Below are 20,226 nucleotides of genomic sequence, written 5' to 3' on the forward strand. Positions count from 1 at the left end.
GTTATAGCATGTATCAGTACTTTATCCCTTTTTATGGCTGAATATATTCCATTGTATGGATATATCACATTTTGTTTATCTGTTCATCAGGTGATTGATATTTGGGTTGTTTTCAGTTTTTGGCTATTGTGAAGAATGCTGCTGTAAACATTAGTGTAGAAGTATTTGTGTAGACATGTTTTCAGTTCTCTTGGTTATATACCCAGTAGTGGAATTGCTGAGTCATATGGTAACTCCATGTTTAATCTTTTGAGGAACTGCCTGATGATTTTTCGAAGTGGCTGCTCCTTTTACATTCGTACCAGCAGTGTATTAGAGTTCCAGTTTCTCCACATCCTGGCCAACTTGTTATTATCTTTCTTTCTGATTATATTTATTTTAATGGGTGTGAAGTGATATGTCATTGTGGTTTTGGTATTCCCTTCCTTGATGGCTGATGATGCTGAGAATCTTTTCATGAGCTTATTGGCCTTTGTATATCTTATTTGGAGAAATATCTATTCAGATAGTTTGCTGATTTTTAAATTGGATTATTTGTCTTTTTATCATTAAATTATAGGAGTTCTTTATATTTTTTTATAGTACAGTCTTTTATCAGATATATGATTTGCAAAAATTTTCTCCCATTCTGTGGAGTGTCTTTGTGCTTTCTTGATCATATTCTTTAAGCACAAAAATTTTAATTTTGATGAAGTCTAATTTATCTATTTTTTTGTTGTTTGTGCTTTTGGTGTTATATCTAAGAAATCGTTACACAATCCAAGGTAACAAAGATTTACACCTATGTTTTCTTCTAAGAGTTTTATGGTTTTAACTCTAATATTTAGATCTCTGATCCATTTTGAGTTAGTTTTTGTATCTGGTGTGAGATAGGGGTCCAACTTCATTCTTTTACGTGTGCATATCCAGTTGTCCCTGCACCGTCTGTTGAAAACACTATTCTTTCGCCATTGAATATCTTGTATCTTGGCACCCTTGTGGAAAATCAGTTGACCATAAATGTGAATGTGTGTTTTGTGGGCTTTCAGTTCTGTTTTACTGATCCGTCTGTCCATACGCCAGTACCACAGTGTCTTGATTACTGTAGCTTTGTTGTAAGTTTTAAAATCAGTAAGTGTGAGTCTTCCAGACCTGTTTTTTGTGTGTGTGAGGTTACTCTAGGGTTTACAATATTACATATCACAATTACTTTAAAATAATACATTTCAGGGGCCGGCTGGTGGCACAAGCAGTTAAGTGCGCGCGTTCCGCTGCAGTGGCCCGGGGTTCGCCGGTTCAGATCCCGGGCGTGCACCAATGCACTGCGTGGCAAGCCATGCTGTGGCAGCGTCCCATATAAAGTGGAGGAAGATGGGCACGGAAGTTAGCCCAGGGCCAGTCTTCCTCAGCAAAAAAAAAAAAAAAAAAAAAAAGAGGCGGATAGGCAGATGTTAGCACAGGGCTGATCTCCTCACAAAAAAAATAAAAAATAAAATAATACGTTTCACATATAGCTTAATTGCCTTACAACAGTATAACTTCATTTCCCTCCTTTTATTCCGTGTGCTTTTATCGTACATGTTACTTATGTATGTGTCGTAAACCTCACAATGCATTATTATTCTTTATATTTTAAACAGTCACGTGTCTTCCTTTAAATAGCTTTTTTGAGAACTAATTGATATTCAATAAATGGCACATATTTAAAATATAAAATTTGATAAGTTTTGACATGTGTACACCTGTGAAACCATCACCACAGTCAATATAATTAACATATTAGTCACCCCCAAATGTTTCTTTGTAATGCTGGTTTCCTTCCACTCTCTGCCCCTCCCAACCCTAGGCAACCACTAACCTGATTTCTGTCACTATAGGTTAGTTTGCATTTTTCAGAATTTTATATAAATAGAATGATACTATATGTACTCTTTTTTTGATTCTGGTTTCTTTCACTCAACACAGTTATTTTGAGATTCTTCCATTTGCGTGTATAAATCATTTTTTTATTGCTAAGTAGTATTCAGTTTTATGATTATACCACAGTTTGTTTATCCATTCACCAATTGATGGACCCAAAGGATTGTTTCCAATTTTTAGCTATTAAAAATAAAGCTGCTGGGGCAGGCCCAGTGACCTAGTGGTTAAGTTTGTGTGCTGTGCTGTGGCGGCCCGGGGTTCACAGGTTTGGATCCCGGGCGCGGACCTACACACCGCTTCTCAAGCCATACTCTGGCGGGTGTCCCACGTATAAAAGTGGAGGAACATGGGCACGGATGTTAGCCCAGGGCCAATCTTCCTCAGCAAAAAGAGGAGGATTGGCAACAGATGTTAGCTCAGGGCTGATCTTCCTCACTAAAAAAAAAAAAAGCTGCTGTGAATATTTGTGTACAAGTGTTTATATGGGCATATACTTTTATTCCTCTTTGGTAAACACCTTTGAGTGAAGTGGTTGGGTATATGGTAGGTGTATATTTAACTTTTTAAAAAAACTCATACTGTTTTCCAAAGTGGTTGAACCATTTTATATTCCTACCAGCAGTATATGAGAGTTCTAGTTGTTCCATGTCCGTACCAACATTTGGTATGGTCAGTCTTTTTTAATTTTAGCCTTCTAGCAATTGTGTGAGGGGGCTCAGTGTGATTTTAATTTTCATTTCTCTGGTGACTAATGATCTTCAGCATCTTTTCATGTACTTATTTGCCATTTGTGTATCTACTTTGATGCCATGTCTGTTTGAATCTTTTATTAGATTGTTGTCCCCTTCTTATTGAGTTTTGAGAGTTGTTTATATTTTCCGGATGCAAGCTCATTATCAGATATGTGATTTGCAAGTTTTCCCCCAATCTGTGGTTTACCTTTTTTCATTCTCTTAACAGTGTCTTTCAAAGAGCAGAAGTTGCTAGTATTGAAGAAGTCTAATTCATCAGTTTTTTCTTTTACGGATCATGTTTTTGGTTTTGAGGAAATCTTCGCCTAACCCAAATTCTCCTGTGTTTTTTCCTAGACTTCTTATAGTTTTAGGTTTTACATTTAGGCCTGTGATCCATTTTAATTTTTTTTATATAGTGACAAGATAATGGATCAAAGTTCATTTTTTGGTACGTGGATGTCCAATTCCAGCATCACTGTTAAAAAAGCTCTTCTCTCTGCACTGAATTGCCTTAGCAATTGCAGTTTACCATATGTATGGTGCATTTCTGACTATGTTGTTTGATTAATCTCTATCTCTGTCATGGTGCCAGTACCACCCTGTCTTGATTATCTGACATCAAGATTTATTATAAAGCTACAGTAATGTAAATCCTCCAATTATATTCTCATTTTTCAAAATTGTTTTGATTTTTCTAGGTCCTTTGCATTTTCATATGAATTTTACAATCAGCTTGTCAGTTTCACCATAAAAGCTTTCTAGGATTTTGATAGAGATTGCGTTGAATCTATGGATCAGTTTGTGAAGAATTAACATCTTAACAATATTGAGGCTTCTGACCCATGAGCACTTATCTTCTCTATTTATTTAGGTATAATTTAATTTCTCTACATTATTTCGTAGTTTTCAATGTCTAGGTCTTATACATCTTTTGTCAGAGATATCTGTAAGGTTTTCCTTTTTTAATGCTATTATAAGTGATATTTTATTTTATTTATTATTTTTTTTTAAAGATTTTATTTATTTATTTTTCCCCCCCAAAGCCCCAGTAGATAGCCGTGTCATAGTTGCACATCCTTCTAGTTGATGTATGTGGGACGTGGCCTCAGCATGGCCGGAGAAGCGGTGCGTCGGTGCGCGCCTGGGGTTCCGAACCCGGGCCACCAGCAGCAGAGCGTGCGCACTTAACCGCTAAGCCACGGGGCTGGCCCATATAAGTGATATTTTATTTAAAAATTTCAGTATTTGACTTTTCCTTGCTAGTTTATTTATTTATTTATTTATTTATTTTTTTTGAGGAAGATTGGCCCTGCACTAACATCTCTTGCCAATCTTCCTCTTTTTTCTTTTTTCTCCCCAAAGCCCCAGTACATAGTTGTGTATCATAGTTGTAGAGTTGTAGATCTTCTATATGGGATGCTGCTTCAGCATGGCTTGATGAGCGGTGAGTAGGTCTGCACCCAGGATCCGAACCTGTGAACCCTGGGCCTCCGCCAAAGCAGAACGTGCGAACTCAACTGCTACGCCACTGGCTGGCCCTCCTTGCTAGTTTATAGAGATACATTTGATTTGTGATTTTACCTTTTATCTTAGGACCTTGATAAATTTACTTAGTTTTATTAGCATTTTTGTAATACCATAGAATTTTCTAATTAGACAATTGTGTGAATAAAGAGTGTTACAACTTCAGTGTCAAACTGGAGGCTTTATTTCTTATTTTTGCTTTATTGCACTGGCTAGAACCTCTAATATAATGTTGAGTGGAAGTGGTGAAAGTAGACATTCTTGCCTGATTTGGGATCATAGAGGGGAAAGTATTCAGTCCTTCACCATTAAGTATGATGTTAGCTGTGGGATTTTCGTAGAGGTCATTTATTAAGTCAAGGAAGTTCCCTTCTATTCCTGTTTGCCTGAGAGTTCTTATCAGGAATGAATTTTGGATTTTGTTGAATGTTTTCTTTGTTGACATAATCATAATATTTTCTCTTTTTTGCTCTGTAATATGATGAATTACATTGGTTAATTTTTAATCAATATTACATTCCTGGCCACTTGATCATTATGTATTATCTGCTTTAGATAGTGTTGAATTTGATTTTCAAAAACATTTTCTTTTTTTAGAATTTTTACTTCTATGTTCTTGAGGGATAATGGTCTATAATTTTTTTTTTCTTGTTATATCTGCCTGGTTTTGGTATCAGAGTAATGCTGGCCTCATAGAAGGAGTAGGGACATAACTCCCTTCTCCTCCATTTTCTGGAATAGTTTGTGTAGAACTGGTATTATTTCTTCCTTAAATGTTTGTTAGAATTCACCAGTGAAGCCCTTTGGGTGTTGAGCTTTCTTTGTAGGGTGGTTTTTAAGTAAAAATTAAATTTATTTAATAGATAACAGGGCTAATTCATTATCTTATTTCTCCTTGAATGTGCTTTGGTAGTTTGTATCCTTCAAGGAATTTGTCCATTTTGTCTACTGATTGTGAAAGTTGTCAATTTTATTAGTATAAAGTTTTTGATAATATCCCCTTATTATGCTTTTTATATGTGTTATGATGCCAGTTTTCTTATTCCTGTTATTGGTAATTGGTTACTTCTCTCTCTTTTTCCTCTGGCTAGAGGTTTGTCAGTTTTATTGATCTTCTTAAAAAACTCCTTTTTTTCCTCTCCATTATTTTTCTTTTTTATTGCATTGATTTCCACTCTGATCGTTATTACTTTTTTATTCTGCTTTTTTGGGGGTTTAATTTGGTCTTTTAAAAAAGTTCTTAAAGTAGAAGCTAAGGTCATTGATTTGAGATCTTTCTTACTTTCTAATATAGACTTTTAGTGCTATAAATTTCCCTCTAAATAATGTTTTATCTGCATTCCACAAATTTTGATATGTTTTGTGTTTTCATTTTTATTCAGTTCAGAATACCTTCTGATTTCTTTTTTGATTTCTTCTTCTGTGGGTTATTTTGAAGTGACATTTAGTTTCCAAATATTTGGAGATTTTCCACACATTTTCTGTTATTGATTCATGGTTTAATTCCATTGTGGTTAGAGATCATACTTTGTTTGACTTGAATCCTTTTACATTTATTAAAACTTATTTCGTGGCCCAGAATATTGTCTCTTTGGTAAATGTTTCATGTACACTTGAAAAGAATGTGTATGTTCTGCTCTGTTGTTGAGTGAAGTGTCCTGTAAATGTCAATGAGATCAAGTTGGTGATAATATTGTTCATGTTTTCTATGTTCTTACTCATTTTAATTCTACTTGTTCTATCAATTATTGAGAGTTAATCTCCAACAATAATTTTGAATTTCTCCTTGCTTGTTCATTTCTTCATACTTTTTCAAGCTCTGTTTTTAGGTTCGTAAACATTTGGACTTGTTATTAGCTCTAAATGAATTGACCCCTTTATCATTATGAAATGACCTCTTTTAATCTTGATAATATTCTTTGCTGTAAAATTTATTTTGTCTGATATTAACATAACCATTCTGGCTTTCTTTTGATTAGTGTAAGTATTGTATACTTTTCTCCATTGTTTACTTTTTTTTTTTTTTTTTTTTTGGTGAGGAAGACTAGCCTCTAGCTAACATCCCTTGCCGATCCTCCTCTTTTGCCTGAGGAAGATTGTCCCTGAGCTAACATCCGTGCCCATCTTCCTCTGTTTTGCATATGGGATGCCTGCCACAGCATGGCTTGATAAGCAGTGCGTGGGTCTGCACCCAGGATGTGAATCTGCGAACCCAGGGCTGCCGAAGCGGAGTGCGCTAACTCAACTACTCTGCCACTGGACTGGCCCCTCCATCCTTTACTTTTAACCTATCCGTGTTCTTATATCTAAAATGCATTTGTTGTAGGTAGCATATGATTTTGTCTTCCCTTTTTTTTAAATCCAGTCCAACACTTTCTGCTCTTTTATTGGAATATGTAGACCGTTTATATTTAATGTGATTATTGATATGGCTTGGTTTAAATCTACCCTCTTGCTTTTTGATATCTACTTATCCCACCTGGTCTTTTTTTTGACCTTTTGGATTAATTATTTTTTATTATTACATTGCATTTTTGGCTTATTAGCTATAACTGTTTTTTGTGTTATTTAATGTTTGCTCCAGGGTTTGTAGAATATATCTTTAACTTATCAAAGTCTATCTTAAAGTGCTATTATACCATTCTTTTCTATTATATAAGAACCTTTCAACATTATGCTTGCATTTCTCCCTTCCCAGCATCTGTTCTATTGTTGCATACATTTTACTTCCATGTAAGATACAAACCCCAAAATATTGTTACTATGTTTCATTTAAATAGTCTATCGTCTTTTAAAGAGATTTAAATAATAGGGGAAAAATACTTTTGTATTTCCCCATATAGTTACCATTTTCTTTGCTCATCATTTCTTTGTGTTCACCTAGATTCCTGTCTGATATCATTGTCCTTCTACCTGAAGGACTTGGCTTAACATTTCTTCTAGTGCTTGTCTGCTGGGGATGAATGTTTTCAGCTTTTGTATGTCTGAAATAAATCTTTATTTCACTTTTTCTTTTTTTCTTTTTTTTAAGGTATTTTCTCCAGATATAGAATTCTAGGTGGAAGATGTTGCTTCACTGTCTTCTGGCTTGCATTGTTTCTGATATGTAATTTATTGTCATTTTTTCTTTCTTCATCTGTATGTAATGGGTCTCTTTTTTCTTCTGGCTGCTTTTAAGATTCTTTTTGTCTTTATCACTGATTTTAAGCTGTTCAATTATGATGTCTCTTGGTGTGGTTTTCTTCACCTTTCTTGTGCTTGGGGATTTTTTGAGCTTTTTGGAACTTTGGGTTTATAGTTGTCATCACATTTGGAAAAATTTCCTGTTACTTCCCTCATACTGTTTTCCTGTACTTCCTCCTCCCTATTTCTCCTCTTCTTCAGGGACTCCAGTTACATGTATATTAGGCCTCTTGAAGTTGTTCCACAACTCAGTAATGCACTGTTCATTTTTTTCAGGCTTTTATCTTTTGTTGTTTCATTTTGGGTAGTTTCTATTGCTGTATCTTCAAGGTACTTATTCTCCTTGTGCGCTTAACTATATGGACTAAGTCCAATGAGAGGACAGAGAAGGGACAAAGTTTTGATACTTAGGGAATTTGGAGATGGCATCCTAGAGAAGATGATGCCAACGGGGGTTAGAAAGAGAAGTAAAGGAGTGCCAGAAGCACACGGGACGATAAGGAGCACAACAGAGAAGACTTGAGGGGGCCGGTCCCGTGGCTTAGCGGTTAAGTGCGCACACTCCGCTGCTGGCAGCCCAGGTTTGGATCCCGGGCGCACAAATGCACCACTTGTCAGGCCATGCTGGGGTGACGTCCCACATACAGCAACTAGAGGGATGTGCAGCTATGACATACAGCTATCTACTGGGGCTTTGGGGAGAAAAAGGAAAAAGAAAAGGAGGAAGATTGGCAATAGATGTTAGCTCAGGGCCGGTCTTCCTCAGCAAAAAAAGAGGATTGGCATGGATGTTAGCTCAGGGCTGATCTTCCTCAAAAAAAAAAAAGAAGAAGACTTGAACACCCATTGACAGATCTGAAAGAGCAGTTCTCAGGTGGTTAGTAGTGAGTGAGAAGTTGAGTTTAGGAACATATTTGGAGAACTAATTTAGTGAATCTATGTCATTTACTTAAACATCCTTGATCTGTCCCATTTAAAAACAACACAACAAAAACATCCCTCTATTCCATGTTATTCTTCAGTCACTCCCCCTTATTAAAGAGTGGTTCATATTTGCTGTCTATATTATTTACTCTGTTCACTCCTTAGTCCAATCTGATCATGCTTCTACCCTTAACATCTCACCAAAACTATTTGCACCAAGATCACCAATGGCCCATTTTGGCAAATCCTATTAATGTTTTTCATTTTTTATCTTCATTGGGCTTCTCATGAGTATTGAATTGTTTTAACCTATTTCTTCCTTGTCTTCCACTATATCTTGCTCATCCAGATTTACTTTGTTTCTCTGGCTGCTCCTTTTTCTCCTCTGTCTCTGCCTCTACCATTAAAAGTAAGTTTTCCAGGCATTGTGTACCTCAGTGTACTAAACATTTGGTTGTGGAAATGACATAGTACAAAAGAAAGAAAAAAGAATTACATATTCATGTTTAATTGGACACGCAGTTGTATGCACCATGCTTAGACCTAAGTTGTTATCTCTTTGCTCCCTATTCCTCTTTACCTAGGTGTTACACAGCTTTTTATCTTAATAAAAGTTTTTATCTAAATTCCAGACCATATTTGAATTCCAGATCCATATATCCACTTATATACTTGTCACTTCTTAGATGTTGAGTTTCAGGTGCCTTTGAGACGTCTTCTGGGGAGAATTCATGATTCTCCCTGTTAGTTCCCAACCAAAAAGCAAAGAGAAAGCAAGCATGGTCCTCTTCCTCTTCCTCTTCTAGCTTCATTCTTAGTGAAGCTAGAATAACCTCATAGGAGTTATGTTTGGCACTTTGCTCTCCTTTACACCAAGTCCTAATGATTTTACCTCCTTTCTTGTGTTTCAATTCCATTCATTTTTCTCCATCTTAAGTGTTACCACTGTGGTAAGTTAGTGGTCTTCAAAGTGGAAAGCATGTATCCCAGTGTTATATGCATTGGAGAATAGGGGGAAAAGCGAAAACTTTATTTTTATTTTTTGTTCTAAAAATCTCAATTTATTTACTTTTCAATCTTAAAAGAAAGAAAAATCAAATAAGTGTTGCTTCTCTTGATCTAAATGACAGATGGTCACATTTTATTTCTGGCATGTGAGGTATCCCAAGAGAAGTTTAGGTCTTCTCAGTATGGAGAAATTAATAGAATTGCTCTCATTCATTTACTCTTCCTAGCTTTGGCATATTGCAGTTTTAGATGTGCTTGGTTAAGATGATTTACAGATTATATTAACTGGTTTTAATTCAGCTAATCTTCACTATTGCACAGGTGGCTTAAAATATATACCTGCAGTGAAACTACTGAATGAAAATAACACTAAAATGCATTTCTGAGCGAACAAGAAAATTGTCGAGCTCAGATTTTCTTTCTCCTAGTATGAGCTCTTTATCTGCCATAGTACAAAGTAGAAACAGGATGCCATTAGCAGAAGAGAGAAAAAAAAATCCAGATTATCAACAACAGTTTGAATATGCATTTATATCATTAACTTTGCTTTTAATGCAAAAAGTGCCTTAAGATAGTAACTATGAAACTATGAAAGCATTATGATTCATACTCAGTGATATTTTGAGTTATGTGATATTCAATTCAGTCCTTAAACATATATCAAGTTTAGTAAAATTTTATTAAAAACCTCTTTTGAGGTTTCTCCCAGTGTTCTATACCTTTGTTCAAAAACTTGGTCTTCTGCTTCAGTGAAAATAACTAGAATCCAGTACAGAGAGAACATACCAAAATGCATCCCTTTGTCAGGAAACACTATTGAAGCAGGCTTAGAAAGCAAAGCTGAAGATTCAAGAAACAAATATTAGAATAAATCATGCAGTGTACAAAGCTATATGTAGATGGATGAAAGTACAGGTGTTTCTGGTAGTCTCACTTTATGATATTTGTTATCTTCTTTTTCAGTTATAAAATTCTTGAAGAGCTACTTTTTTGTGCACTACTCAAGGAGATATAGCAGAGAAACTATAAATCTTAAAGTATAAATAATTTCTCTTCCTTCGTCCTTCCTTATTCCTTCATGGAAAACCTATGTGGCACTCCCTGATATCATTTATACTAACGTAGAAGTTCACTGGTTATTTGTTTCATGACATAACAGTTATCTCTCCTAAAAATGAGTTGGACTTCTCCCTCCCTCCCTCCCTCCCTCCCCCCTCCATCCCCTCTCCCTTCCTCTCTCCCTTCGCTGCCCTCTCTTCTCCTCTCCCCTCTCTCTCGCATACACAAGTCCCAAATATGCTAGATCTTTTCATAGCATATTTTTAAAAACATAATAAATTAAACCCCCTGTCCTCTTAGGGTAAAGATGATGTTTTAACAATGAATGAAAAAGTAACTAACTGCCTCATGCTAGGAAAACATTTTAAAAATAATGTCATCATCATGTATTTTTTATTGTTGTTGACAAAAATTATGATGACTGTCATATGTGCAAACTTTGAAGATTGGGAAACAGAATTTTCTAAATTCAGTGGGTTTTGAACCTATTTGCTAAAAATATTAAAATGCAACCTTTTAACTTATTTTTCTGAAAAAATGACTTACATCAGTGAACACTGGAAATCTACTAGCTCAATTTCAGTAGAAACCTTTACATAACTAAGGTATAGGATTGAAAATTTGGTATCATGATTTAGTAAGTATAACACATCTTCTCTTTGTATAGCTGTATCTTTGTGTTAACTAATGAAACCAAACATCAAAATAAGCCAGTTTTAGTGTCAAACCTTTGAAGCACTATGTAATTTTTTGTGTGTAAGGAAAGTGTTGTTGCCATTAATAAATATAATTTAAAAATTACTTTAAAATATTATTTATTTAATTTTACCTTAGCCCTTTAAAATTTCAATATTTGGATCTTATATATATTAGTGAAATAATAGTGTGTACAATATACATATTTTGGAGATACAAATTCAAAAGTTTCTTAGTGATGGGGAGTGCATGATCAAAACAGCTTGGGGACCAGTTTGTTTAAACTGTAGTCATCTCCTACTTGGACCACTGCAATAATCTCCTAACAGATATCTTTACTTCCATCCTGGTTTTCTCAAAGCTGTTCTCCTTTAATAGCCTGGGTGATCTTCACAATATGCAGATATGGTCGTATAATTCTTCTGCTTAGTAAACTGCACACACATACAAATCTTTAATATGGTCTTATAAGTCTACAGGCTATACGATCTAGCTTCTCAGGTCTTGAGTCTCATTTCTCACCCCTCTTCCTTCTCTGCTTTTTCCTTCCATGGGTTGCCTTTAAGTCGTTTATACTAGCTGTGTTCCTATCCTTTCTGACCTTTACACATGCAGTTCTCTCCACCCTGAACACTTAACCTTTCCCTTCCTTTTCAGTTTACTTCCTACATATCCTTCAAATCTCAACCTGAATGGTGCTTACTCAGGGAAGCCTTTACTCATCTTCCTGGCCACATCTCTCTCTCTCTCTCTCTCTCTCTCATGCACACACACACACACACAATTATAAACTCTTATATAATACTGTGTATGTATTTGCCCTTCATTGCACTTATCACAATTGCCATTTTACCTTTATTTACATGAGTAGTTATCGCCGTTATTCAGATAGTGTTAAGCTCCATGAGGACAAGGCTCTTGACTGTTTTTGCTTATCATTCTATTTTTCCAGTACTTAGATATGTGAATGAATGTCATGTCAAAGAGTTTGAGTTTCATCCCTTGAGAAAACAAAGAGCCTACAGGAGGCTCTATGAAACATAGGAGAGTAATGATGACACATACTAAGACTTGGGTTTAGAATAGTCATCTAGAGGCTGTAGATTGAGTGAAGGAGAGAGACTAGAGCCAGGAAGATCCATTAGATGGACATTGTAGATGAAGAAAGGTAAGGACCTGAAGTCTTTGCAGTGTAGATGGAGAGGAGATGGTATTGCATTTAGTAGATGTTTTGGAGAAAGAATCCAGTAGCATTTGGTGATCAGCTGACTATTGTCAGAGGTGAGGGAAAGGAGTCAGTATTACTTGAAAGCTTGGACTGTTAACTTTTAGACTATTTACCAGGTAAATGTGTATAAGACAATTAGCAGTTCAAGGGGGTGAAGGATTCTTTTCATCTTTAACACAATTCACCTCTTGGCCGCTGCTATATTTACAGGTTTTTATTTTTTTTTTTATTTTTTTTATTTTTTTTTAAAGATTTTATTTATTTATTTTTTCCCCCCAAAGCCCCAGTAGATAGTTGTATGTCATAGCTGCACATCCTTCCAGTTGCTGTATGTGGGACGCGGCCCCAGCATAGCCGGAGAAGTGGTGCGCGCCCGGGATCCGAACCCAGGCCGCCAGCACCGGAGCGCATGCACTTAACCGCTAAGCCACGGGGCTGGCCCTATTTACAGGTTTTTAAAATAGCTTTCTTGAGATATAATTCACATACTATGCAATTTACCCATTTAAAGTGTACAATTAAATGGTTTTGTGTGTGTGTATATATATATATATATATATATATAGACATCTGCAACCATCACTACAGTCAATTTAGAACATTTTCATCACCTCAAAAATAAACTCCCTACTCTTTAGCTATTACCACCCCCTTTCCCGTTGTCCCCCCTCCCAGACCTATGCAACCACTAATCTACTCTCCGTTTCTATAGGTTTCCTTTTTCTGGACATTTCATGTAAATGGAATCATACCATATGCAAATGGGTTTTTTCAGTTAGCATAATGTTTTCAAGCTTCTTCCAAGTTGTAGCGTGTATCAGTACTTCGTTCCTTTTTATGGCCAAATAATATTCATCAGCTGATGGACATTTGGGTTGTTTCAAGCTTTTGCTGTTATGAATAATGCTGCTGTAAACATTTTGTTTACAAGTTTTTGTGTGGACATATATTGTCATTTCTCTTGATTATATACTTGGGAGTAGAATTGCTGGGTCATATGGTAATTCTATGTTTAATCATTTAGGAATTGCCAGAATATTTTCCAAAGCAGCTGGCTGCACCATTTTGCATTCTCATTAGGCTTCCATTTTCCCCCATATCCTTGTCAACACTTGTTGTTTTCTGTTTTTTTGCTGCTACTCATCTTAGTGGGTGTGAAGTGGTATCTCATTGTGGGTTTGATTTGCATTTCCCCTGATGACAAATGATGTCAAACATCTTTTCATGTGCTTATTGGCCCTTTGTATATCTTCCTTGGAGAAATGTCTGTTCAGATCCTTTGCCCATTTTTTTATTGGGTTATCTTTTTATCATTAAGTTGTAAGAGCTCTTTATATATTGTAGATACCAGTCTCTTATTAGATATGTGTTTTGTGAAAATTTTCTCCCCATTCTGTGGGTTGTTTTTTCACTTTCTTGATGATGTCCTTTGAAGCACATAAGTTCTTAATTTTGATGAAATCCAATTTTATCTGTTTCTTTTGTGTCTTGTGCTTTTAGTGTTGTATGTAAGAATTCTTTGCCAAATCCAAAGCCATTAAGATTTGGCTCTGTGTTTTCTTTTAAGAGTTTTGTAGTTTTAGCTCTTAATTTAGGTCTTTGATTCATTTTGAGTTATTTTTTTTATATTGTCTGAGATAAGCATCCAGCTTCGTTCTTTTGCATATGGCTATGCAGTTTTCACAGCACCATTTGCTGAAAAGACTGTTCTTTCCCTGTTGGATGGTCTTGGCAGCCCTGTTGAAAATCAGTTGACCATAGATGAAGGTTTAAAACGTTTTTTTAATAGCCTAACTATATTTTAGCTTTCATACTGTTTGGATTTCTCTTTCACAGATAGTTCCATCATTAAAGGAGGATTGTGCTTATTTTTAAGTAGGCTTTTAGGGATGTTTGTGTAATTTTAGTACTACTTCATGTACCACGGGCTTAACCTAGAAAAATGCACAATTTGCACACATGAAACTGCTGTTCTGATCATGAAAGTTGACTTTGGAAAACCATGTTTCTATTACTGACAGTGACATTTTGGCTTCCTTTTTGCTAGTGCTTCCTGAGTGCCAGGCACTATGCTGGTATAGGGCTTACAAAGAAGTATATGACAATCTCTTTCTCAAGTTGCTAATTGTAAGACATTGGGAGCAGAGAGAGGAAGGGAGTAAAATAACATGGGAATAACCACGTAGGGTTTTTTTAGTACATAAAAGTATATTTGGGGTCTGTATAGGTTGTACAGCTGTTTTCACTCTAGTATATGGTTTTTAGTATTACTTTTTTTTCTTTAATTAAACATTTTCTTAAGACCAAGAATCTTTTTTTGTTTTTTGTTTTTTGTTTTTTGTGAGCAAGATCAGCCCTGAGCTAACATCCTTGCTAATCTTCCTCTTTTTTGCTGAGGAAGAACGGCTCTGAGCTAACATCTATTGCCAATCCTCCTCCTTTTTTCCCCCAAAGCCCCAGTAGATAGTTGTTATGTCATAGTTGCACATCCTTCTAGTTGCTGTATGTGGCACGCAGCCTCAGTATGGCCGGAGAAGCGGTGCGTTGGTGGGCGCCCGGGATCCGAACCCGGGCTGCCGGTAGCAGAGCGCGCGCACTTAACCGCTAAGCCACCGGGCTGGCCCCAAGACCAAGAATCTTAAATTGAAATCGTTTGCTTTCCCAGGGCTCTAATTTAGGATGTGAGTACCATGGATGCTGCTGAAAAGAAATGAATGATAAAGAAATACTACTAGATAGCTCGATGCTTTCTGTTTAAAGCTCTGGGAAAGTCTATTATGGATCACAAAATTGCTGAGGCTGATCAGACGGGATCATTAAATTCTTTTAGTGTTTTTTCTTTTATGCCTTCTTAGGAACTCAACAGGATCTTTCCTTAAATTAGCTGGAAATGAATAGTTTAATTTGAAGCATTTTTTACTAATGAACCTTTTTCTCTTAATGTCACTATATAATTTTATGTCCCTTTTTCTTAGGAGTCTCAGCAGTCCAATTTTGGCCCTGGAGAACAAAGTGAGTATTTCTTTTCTTCTTGGTTTTCAAATTAAGCTGTTTATTGAGCATTCATTTCTCATGGTCACATCATATATTGCTTTAATAATTCTTTGGCGTGTCTTGTCCCAGTTTTTACGATCTGATGATTAGTAATGGGTTGAACTGAATCTTGGTGTGCTTAAAAATGAAGAATTATAGATCGTTGGAGATCAGAGTTAACTATTTTTTATTAAGTTTTTGAACTAAGAGTTCAAAGTTTATGAATTGAGTTTGATGGGCACCTCGTAAACCCAAGAGCCATTCTGTCTTTCCATCTCCTTCATGAAGATACTTGGTTCTACGATGGTAAAACTCCAGGCAAGTTTTAAAGTTTAAATGACTTTTAAAGTTTAAAGTTTAAATGACCCTCCAAGGGGTCATTATAGTTTACTATGGCTCTTCTCTTCCTATATCGATATTTATTTATTCTTCCTGGGTCTTCTGGTCTGGGAAGAAAGTCTGCTGTCTGCTACACAACTCCCCTCCACCTGTACTCTGTTGGCCTCTCAGAAGAACGTGAGGGCAAGATAGCCTTAGGGAATTCAAGTGTGGTCCCAAGAGATGATGGCTGTGTAAATTGATAGTGGTAAGGTCAGGAACCTTTGCAAATATCTGGGCTTCCTCATATAGCTCTGTAACAAAACAAATGTTCTATTTGTCAAGAGCAATAAATTCTTAAATATGTTGGATTTACACTGATAATAAGCAATAAGCTATTTTGAGAGATAAAAATGTGGAACTTTTTGATCCTTAGTTTGTTGTCTTTAGTGATGTTAGAGAGACAAAAAACTAGGAGACTATCCCTCTTAATGTTAACAAACTTTATCTATCTATATATCCGTTTCTTAGTTCTGCCTTAAAGCTGTAGTTAGAGGAAAAAGGGACCCGATATTGTTGATATGCAGAAAATAGCTAGCTGTAGGCCAGAAAGTTTACATTTTCTCTCTTAAAATCTTTTAAGAATGTCTCATCCTCGCTTCTACCCTTCTCTCCACATTCTCTCTCCCCAAAGCTAGCTATTGGCAAATGGGATCATAAGCTGCACCTACTCTTTATTACACTTAATTTATTTTAGAACTGTTTTTATATCAGTATAAAGCTCTAGCTCATTCTTTTTAACATTAAAATTGTGTTATATAGGCTAACCTCATTTTATTGCACTTCACAGATAATGCACTTTTTACAAATGAAAGGTTTGTGGCAACCTTGTGTCGAGGAAGTCTATCAGTGCCATTTTTCCAACAACATTTGCTTACTTTGTGTCTCTGTGTCACATTTTGGTAATTCTCACAATATTTGAAACTTTTTCATTATTTTTATGTTTGTTATGGTGGTCTGTGATCAGTGATCTTTGATGTTGCTATTGTAATTGTTTTGGGGCACCACGAACTGCACGCATATACGATGGCCAGCTTAGTCAATAAAAGTTGTATGTGCTCTGACTGCTCCACTGACCTGTTATTTCCCTGTCTCTGTCCTCCTTGGGCCTCCCTATTCCCTGAGCCACAACAATATTGAAATTAGGCCAATTAATAACCCTACAGTGGCCTCTAAGTGAAAGCAAGAATCACATATCTCTCACTTTAAATCAAAAGCTAGAAATGATTAAGGCATGTTGAAATGAGAAAGGCATGTTAAAAGCCAAGATAGGCCAAAAGCTAGGCCTCTTGCACTAAACAGTTAGCCAAGTTGTGAATGCAAGGGAAAAGCTCTTGAAGGAAATTAAAAGTGCTACTCCAGTGAACACACGAATGATGAGTAAGCAAAACAGCCTTATTGCTGGTATGGAGAAAGTTTTAGTGGTCTGGATAGAAGATCAAACCAGCCACAACATTCACTTAAGGCAAAGCCTAATCCAGAGCAAGGCCCTAACTCTCATCAATTCTGTGAAGGCTGAGAGAGGTGAGGAAGCTGCAGAAGAAAAGTTTGAAGCTAGCAGAGGTTAGTTCATGAGGGTTAAGGAAAGAGGCCATCTCCATAACGTAAAAGCGCAAGATGAAGCAGCAAGTGCTAATGTAGAAGTTGCAGCAAGTTATCCAGAAGATCTAGCTAAGATAATTAATGAAGGTGGCTACACTAAACATAGATTTTCAGTGTAGACAAAACAGCCTTCTATTGGAAGAAGATCCTATCTACTAGGACTTGCATAGCTGGAGAGGAGAAGTTAATGCCTGGCTTCAAAGCTTCAAGGGACAGGCTGACTCTCTTGTGAGGGGCTAATGCAGCTAGTGACTTTAAGTTGAAACCAGTGCTCATTTACCGTTCCAAAAATCCTGGGGCACTTAAGAATTATGCTAAATCTGCTCTGCCTGTGCTTTATAAATGGAACAACAAGCCTAGATGACAGCGCATCTGATTACCACATGGTTTACTGAATACTTTAAGCCCGCTGTTGAGACCTACTGCTCAGAAGAAAACATTCCTTTCAAAATATTGCTCTCACTGACAATGCACCTGGTCACCCAAGAGCTCTGGTGGAGATGCACAACGAGATGAACATTGTTTTTATGCCTGCTAACACAACATCCATTCTGCAGCCCATGGATCAAGGAGTCATTTTGACTTTCAAATCTTATTATTTAAGAAATACATTTTTGGGGCTGGCCCCATGGCTTAGCAGTTAAGTGCACGCGCTCCACTACTGGCGGCCCAGGTTCGGATCTGGGCGCGCACCAACACACCGCTTGTCCGGCCATGCTGAGGCGGCGTCCCATATACAGCAACTAGAGGGATGTGCAACTGCGACATACAACTATCCCCTGGGGCTTTGGGGAGAAAAAGGGAAAAAAAGGAGGAGGATTGGCAATAGATGTTAGCTCAGGACCGGTCTTCCTCAGCAAAAAGAGGAGGACTGGCATGGATGTTGGTTCAGGGCTGATCTTCCTCACACAAAAAAAACAAAGAAGCAGAGAAGAAATAGATTTTGTAAGGCTGTAGCTGCCATAGTGATTCCTCCAGTGGATCTGGGCAAAGTCCATTAAAAACCTTCTGGAAAGGATTCACTTTTGTAGATGCCGTTAAGAACATTCGCGATTCATTGGAAGAGGTCAAAATGTCAACATTAACAGGAGTTTGGAAGAAGATTCCAACGGATGACTTTGAGGGGTTCAAAACTTGAGTGGAGGAAGTAACTGCAGATGTGGTGCAAATAGCAAGAGAACTAGAATTAGAAGTAGATCCTGGGGCCGGCCCCGTGGCTTAGCGGTTAAGTGCGTGCGCTCCGCTGCTGGTGGCCCAGGTTCGGATCCCGGGCGCGCACCGACGCACCGCTTCTCCGGCCATGCTGAGGCCGCGTCCCATATACAGCAACTGGAAGGATGTGCAGCTATGACATACAACTATCTACTGGGGCTTTGGGGGGAAAATAAATAAATAAAATCTTTAAAAAAAAAAAAAAAGAAGTAGATCCTGAAGATGTGACTGAATTGTTGCAATCTCATGATAAAACTTTAAAAAGTATTAGGAGGATGAGGAGTTGCTTCTTATGGATGAGCAGAAAGTAGTTTCTTGAGATGGAATCTACTCCTGGTGAAGATGCTGTGAAGATTGTTGAAATGACAACAGAGGATTTAGAATATTACACCAACTTAGTTGATAAAGCAGCGGCAGGGTTTGAGAGGATTGACTCCAATTATAAAAGAAGTCTTACTGTGGGTAAAATGCTATCAAACAGCATCACATGCTACAGAGAAATTGTTCTTGAAAGGAGGAGTCAATCGATGCAGCAAACTTCATTGTTGTCTTATTTTAAGAAATTGCCACAGTCACCCCAGCCTTCAGCAACCGCCACCCTGATCATTCAGCAGACATCAACACTGAGGCAAGATCCTCCACCAGCAAAAAGATGATGACTTGCTGAAGGCTCAGATGATAGTTAGCATTTTTTAGCAATAAAGTATTTTTTAATTAAGGTATGTACATTATTTTTTTAGACATAATGCTATCGCACACTTAATAGACTGCAGGCAGTATAGTGTAAACATAACTTTTATATGCACTGGGAAACAAAAAAATATGTGTGGCTTTATTGAGATATTTGCTTTATTGTGGTGGTCTAGAATTGAACCTGCATTATCTCTGAGGTATGCCTATATTGTATGAAAGTACCATAATTTATTTAAATGGTCCCTTCTTGATTGACATTTGTTTCCAGTTTTTGCTGTTACAAACCATACTGTAATAAACGTGTGTGTGTGTGTGTGTGTGTGTATTTATGTTTAGGTGTTCCTCCAGATATACCTGTAAGGTAAATTCCTTTCATTATAATTGCTAGGTCAGTGGATATGTGCATTTACAGTATTGATAAGATGATATTACCAGATTGCCCTCCAAAAAGATTATATGAGTTTATAGTCCTACCAGCAGCATATGAGCATGCCTGTTTCCACCAGTATCTCATATTATCGGACTTTAAAGTGTTACCAATGTGATGGATGAAGAATTATATCTCATTTCGATTTATACTTTTTTGAGGGTATATTGATAGTTTACAATCTAAATAGCCATACTTCAGTTGCTGATTTCTGCTTTCTTTTTGCTCTAGAAAGATATAATCCTTCTAAAACTTCAAATGGACACCAGTCTAAATCGTAAGTTTATTGTTTAAGAAGTTTAGTATTTGTCTTTTTTGCTAAAAGTATGTCCATAGTGTCTAGATATTTAAAACAACACTTAGATACATGTACTTAATCTTTTAAGGCAGGAGGAGGTGAACTTTTATGTAAAGGACCAGTTAGTGAAATATTTTAGCCTTTAGGGCCAGATGGTCTCTGTCCCAACTCCTTAGCTCTGCCATTGTAGCAGGAAAGCAGCCATAGATCATGGATGTGGCTGTGTTCCAATAAAACTTTCTTTACAAAACAAATGGTCATCTGGATTTGGCTTGTGGGCCATAGTTTGCCTACCACTGCTCTAAGATTACAGTTTTTTCATTTCTCA

General features: G+C 36.7%; 1 protein-coding gene across 4 annotated transcripts in view; it reads left to right on the forward strand.

Moving 5' to 3' along the window:
- AFF4 (ALF transcription elongation factor 4) overlaps positions 1–20,226 on the forward strand; it is a 91,928-nt gene that overhangs the window by 44,781 nt on the left and 26,921 nt on the right. For all 4 annotated transcript variants that reach the window (XM_087429813.1, XM_004420203.3, XM_087429814.1 and 1 more), the window contains 2 exons: positions 15,231–15,267; positions 19,832–19,877. In XM_087429813.1, the coding sequence (XP_087285939.1) occupies positions 15,231–15,267; positions 19,832–19,877 (83 nt within the window). The remainder of the gene's footprint in view (positions 1–15,230; positions 15,268–19,831; positions 19,878–20,226) is intronic.

Source organism: Ceratotherium simum, chromosome 4, assembly GCF_057802395.1.
Source record: "Ceratotherium simum simum isolate JZ-2026a chromosome 4, ASM5780239v1, whole genome shotgun sequence".
In the NCBI taxonomy this organism is placed as follows: Eukaryota; Metazoa; Chordata; class Mammalia; order Perissodactyla; family Rhinocerotidae; genus Ceratotherium; species Ceratotherium simum.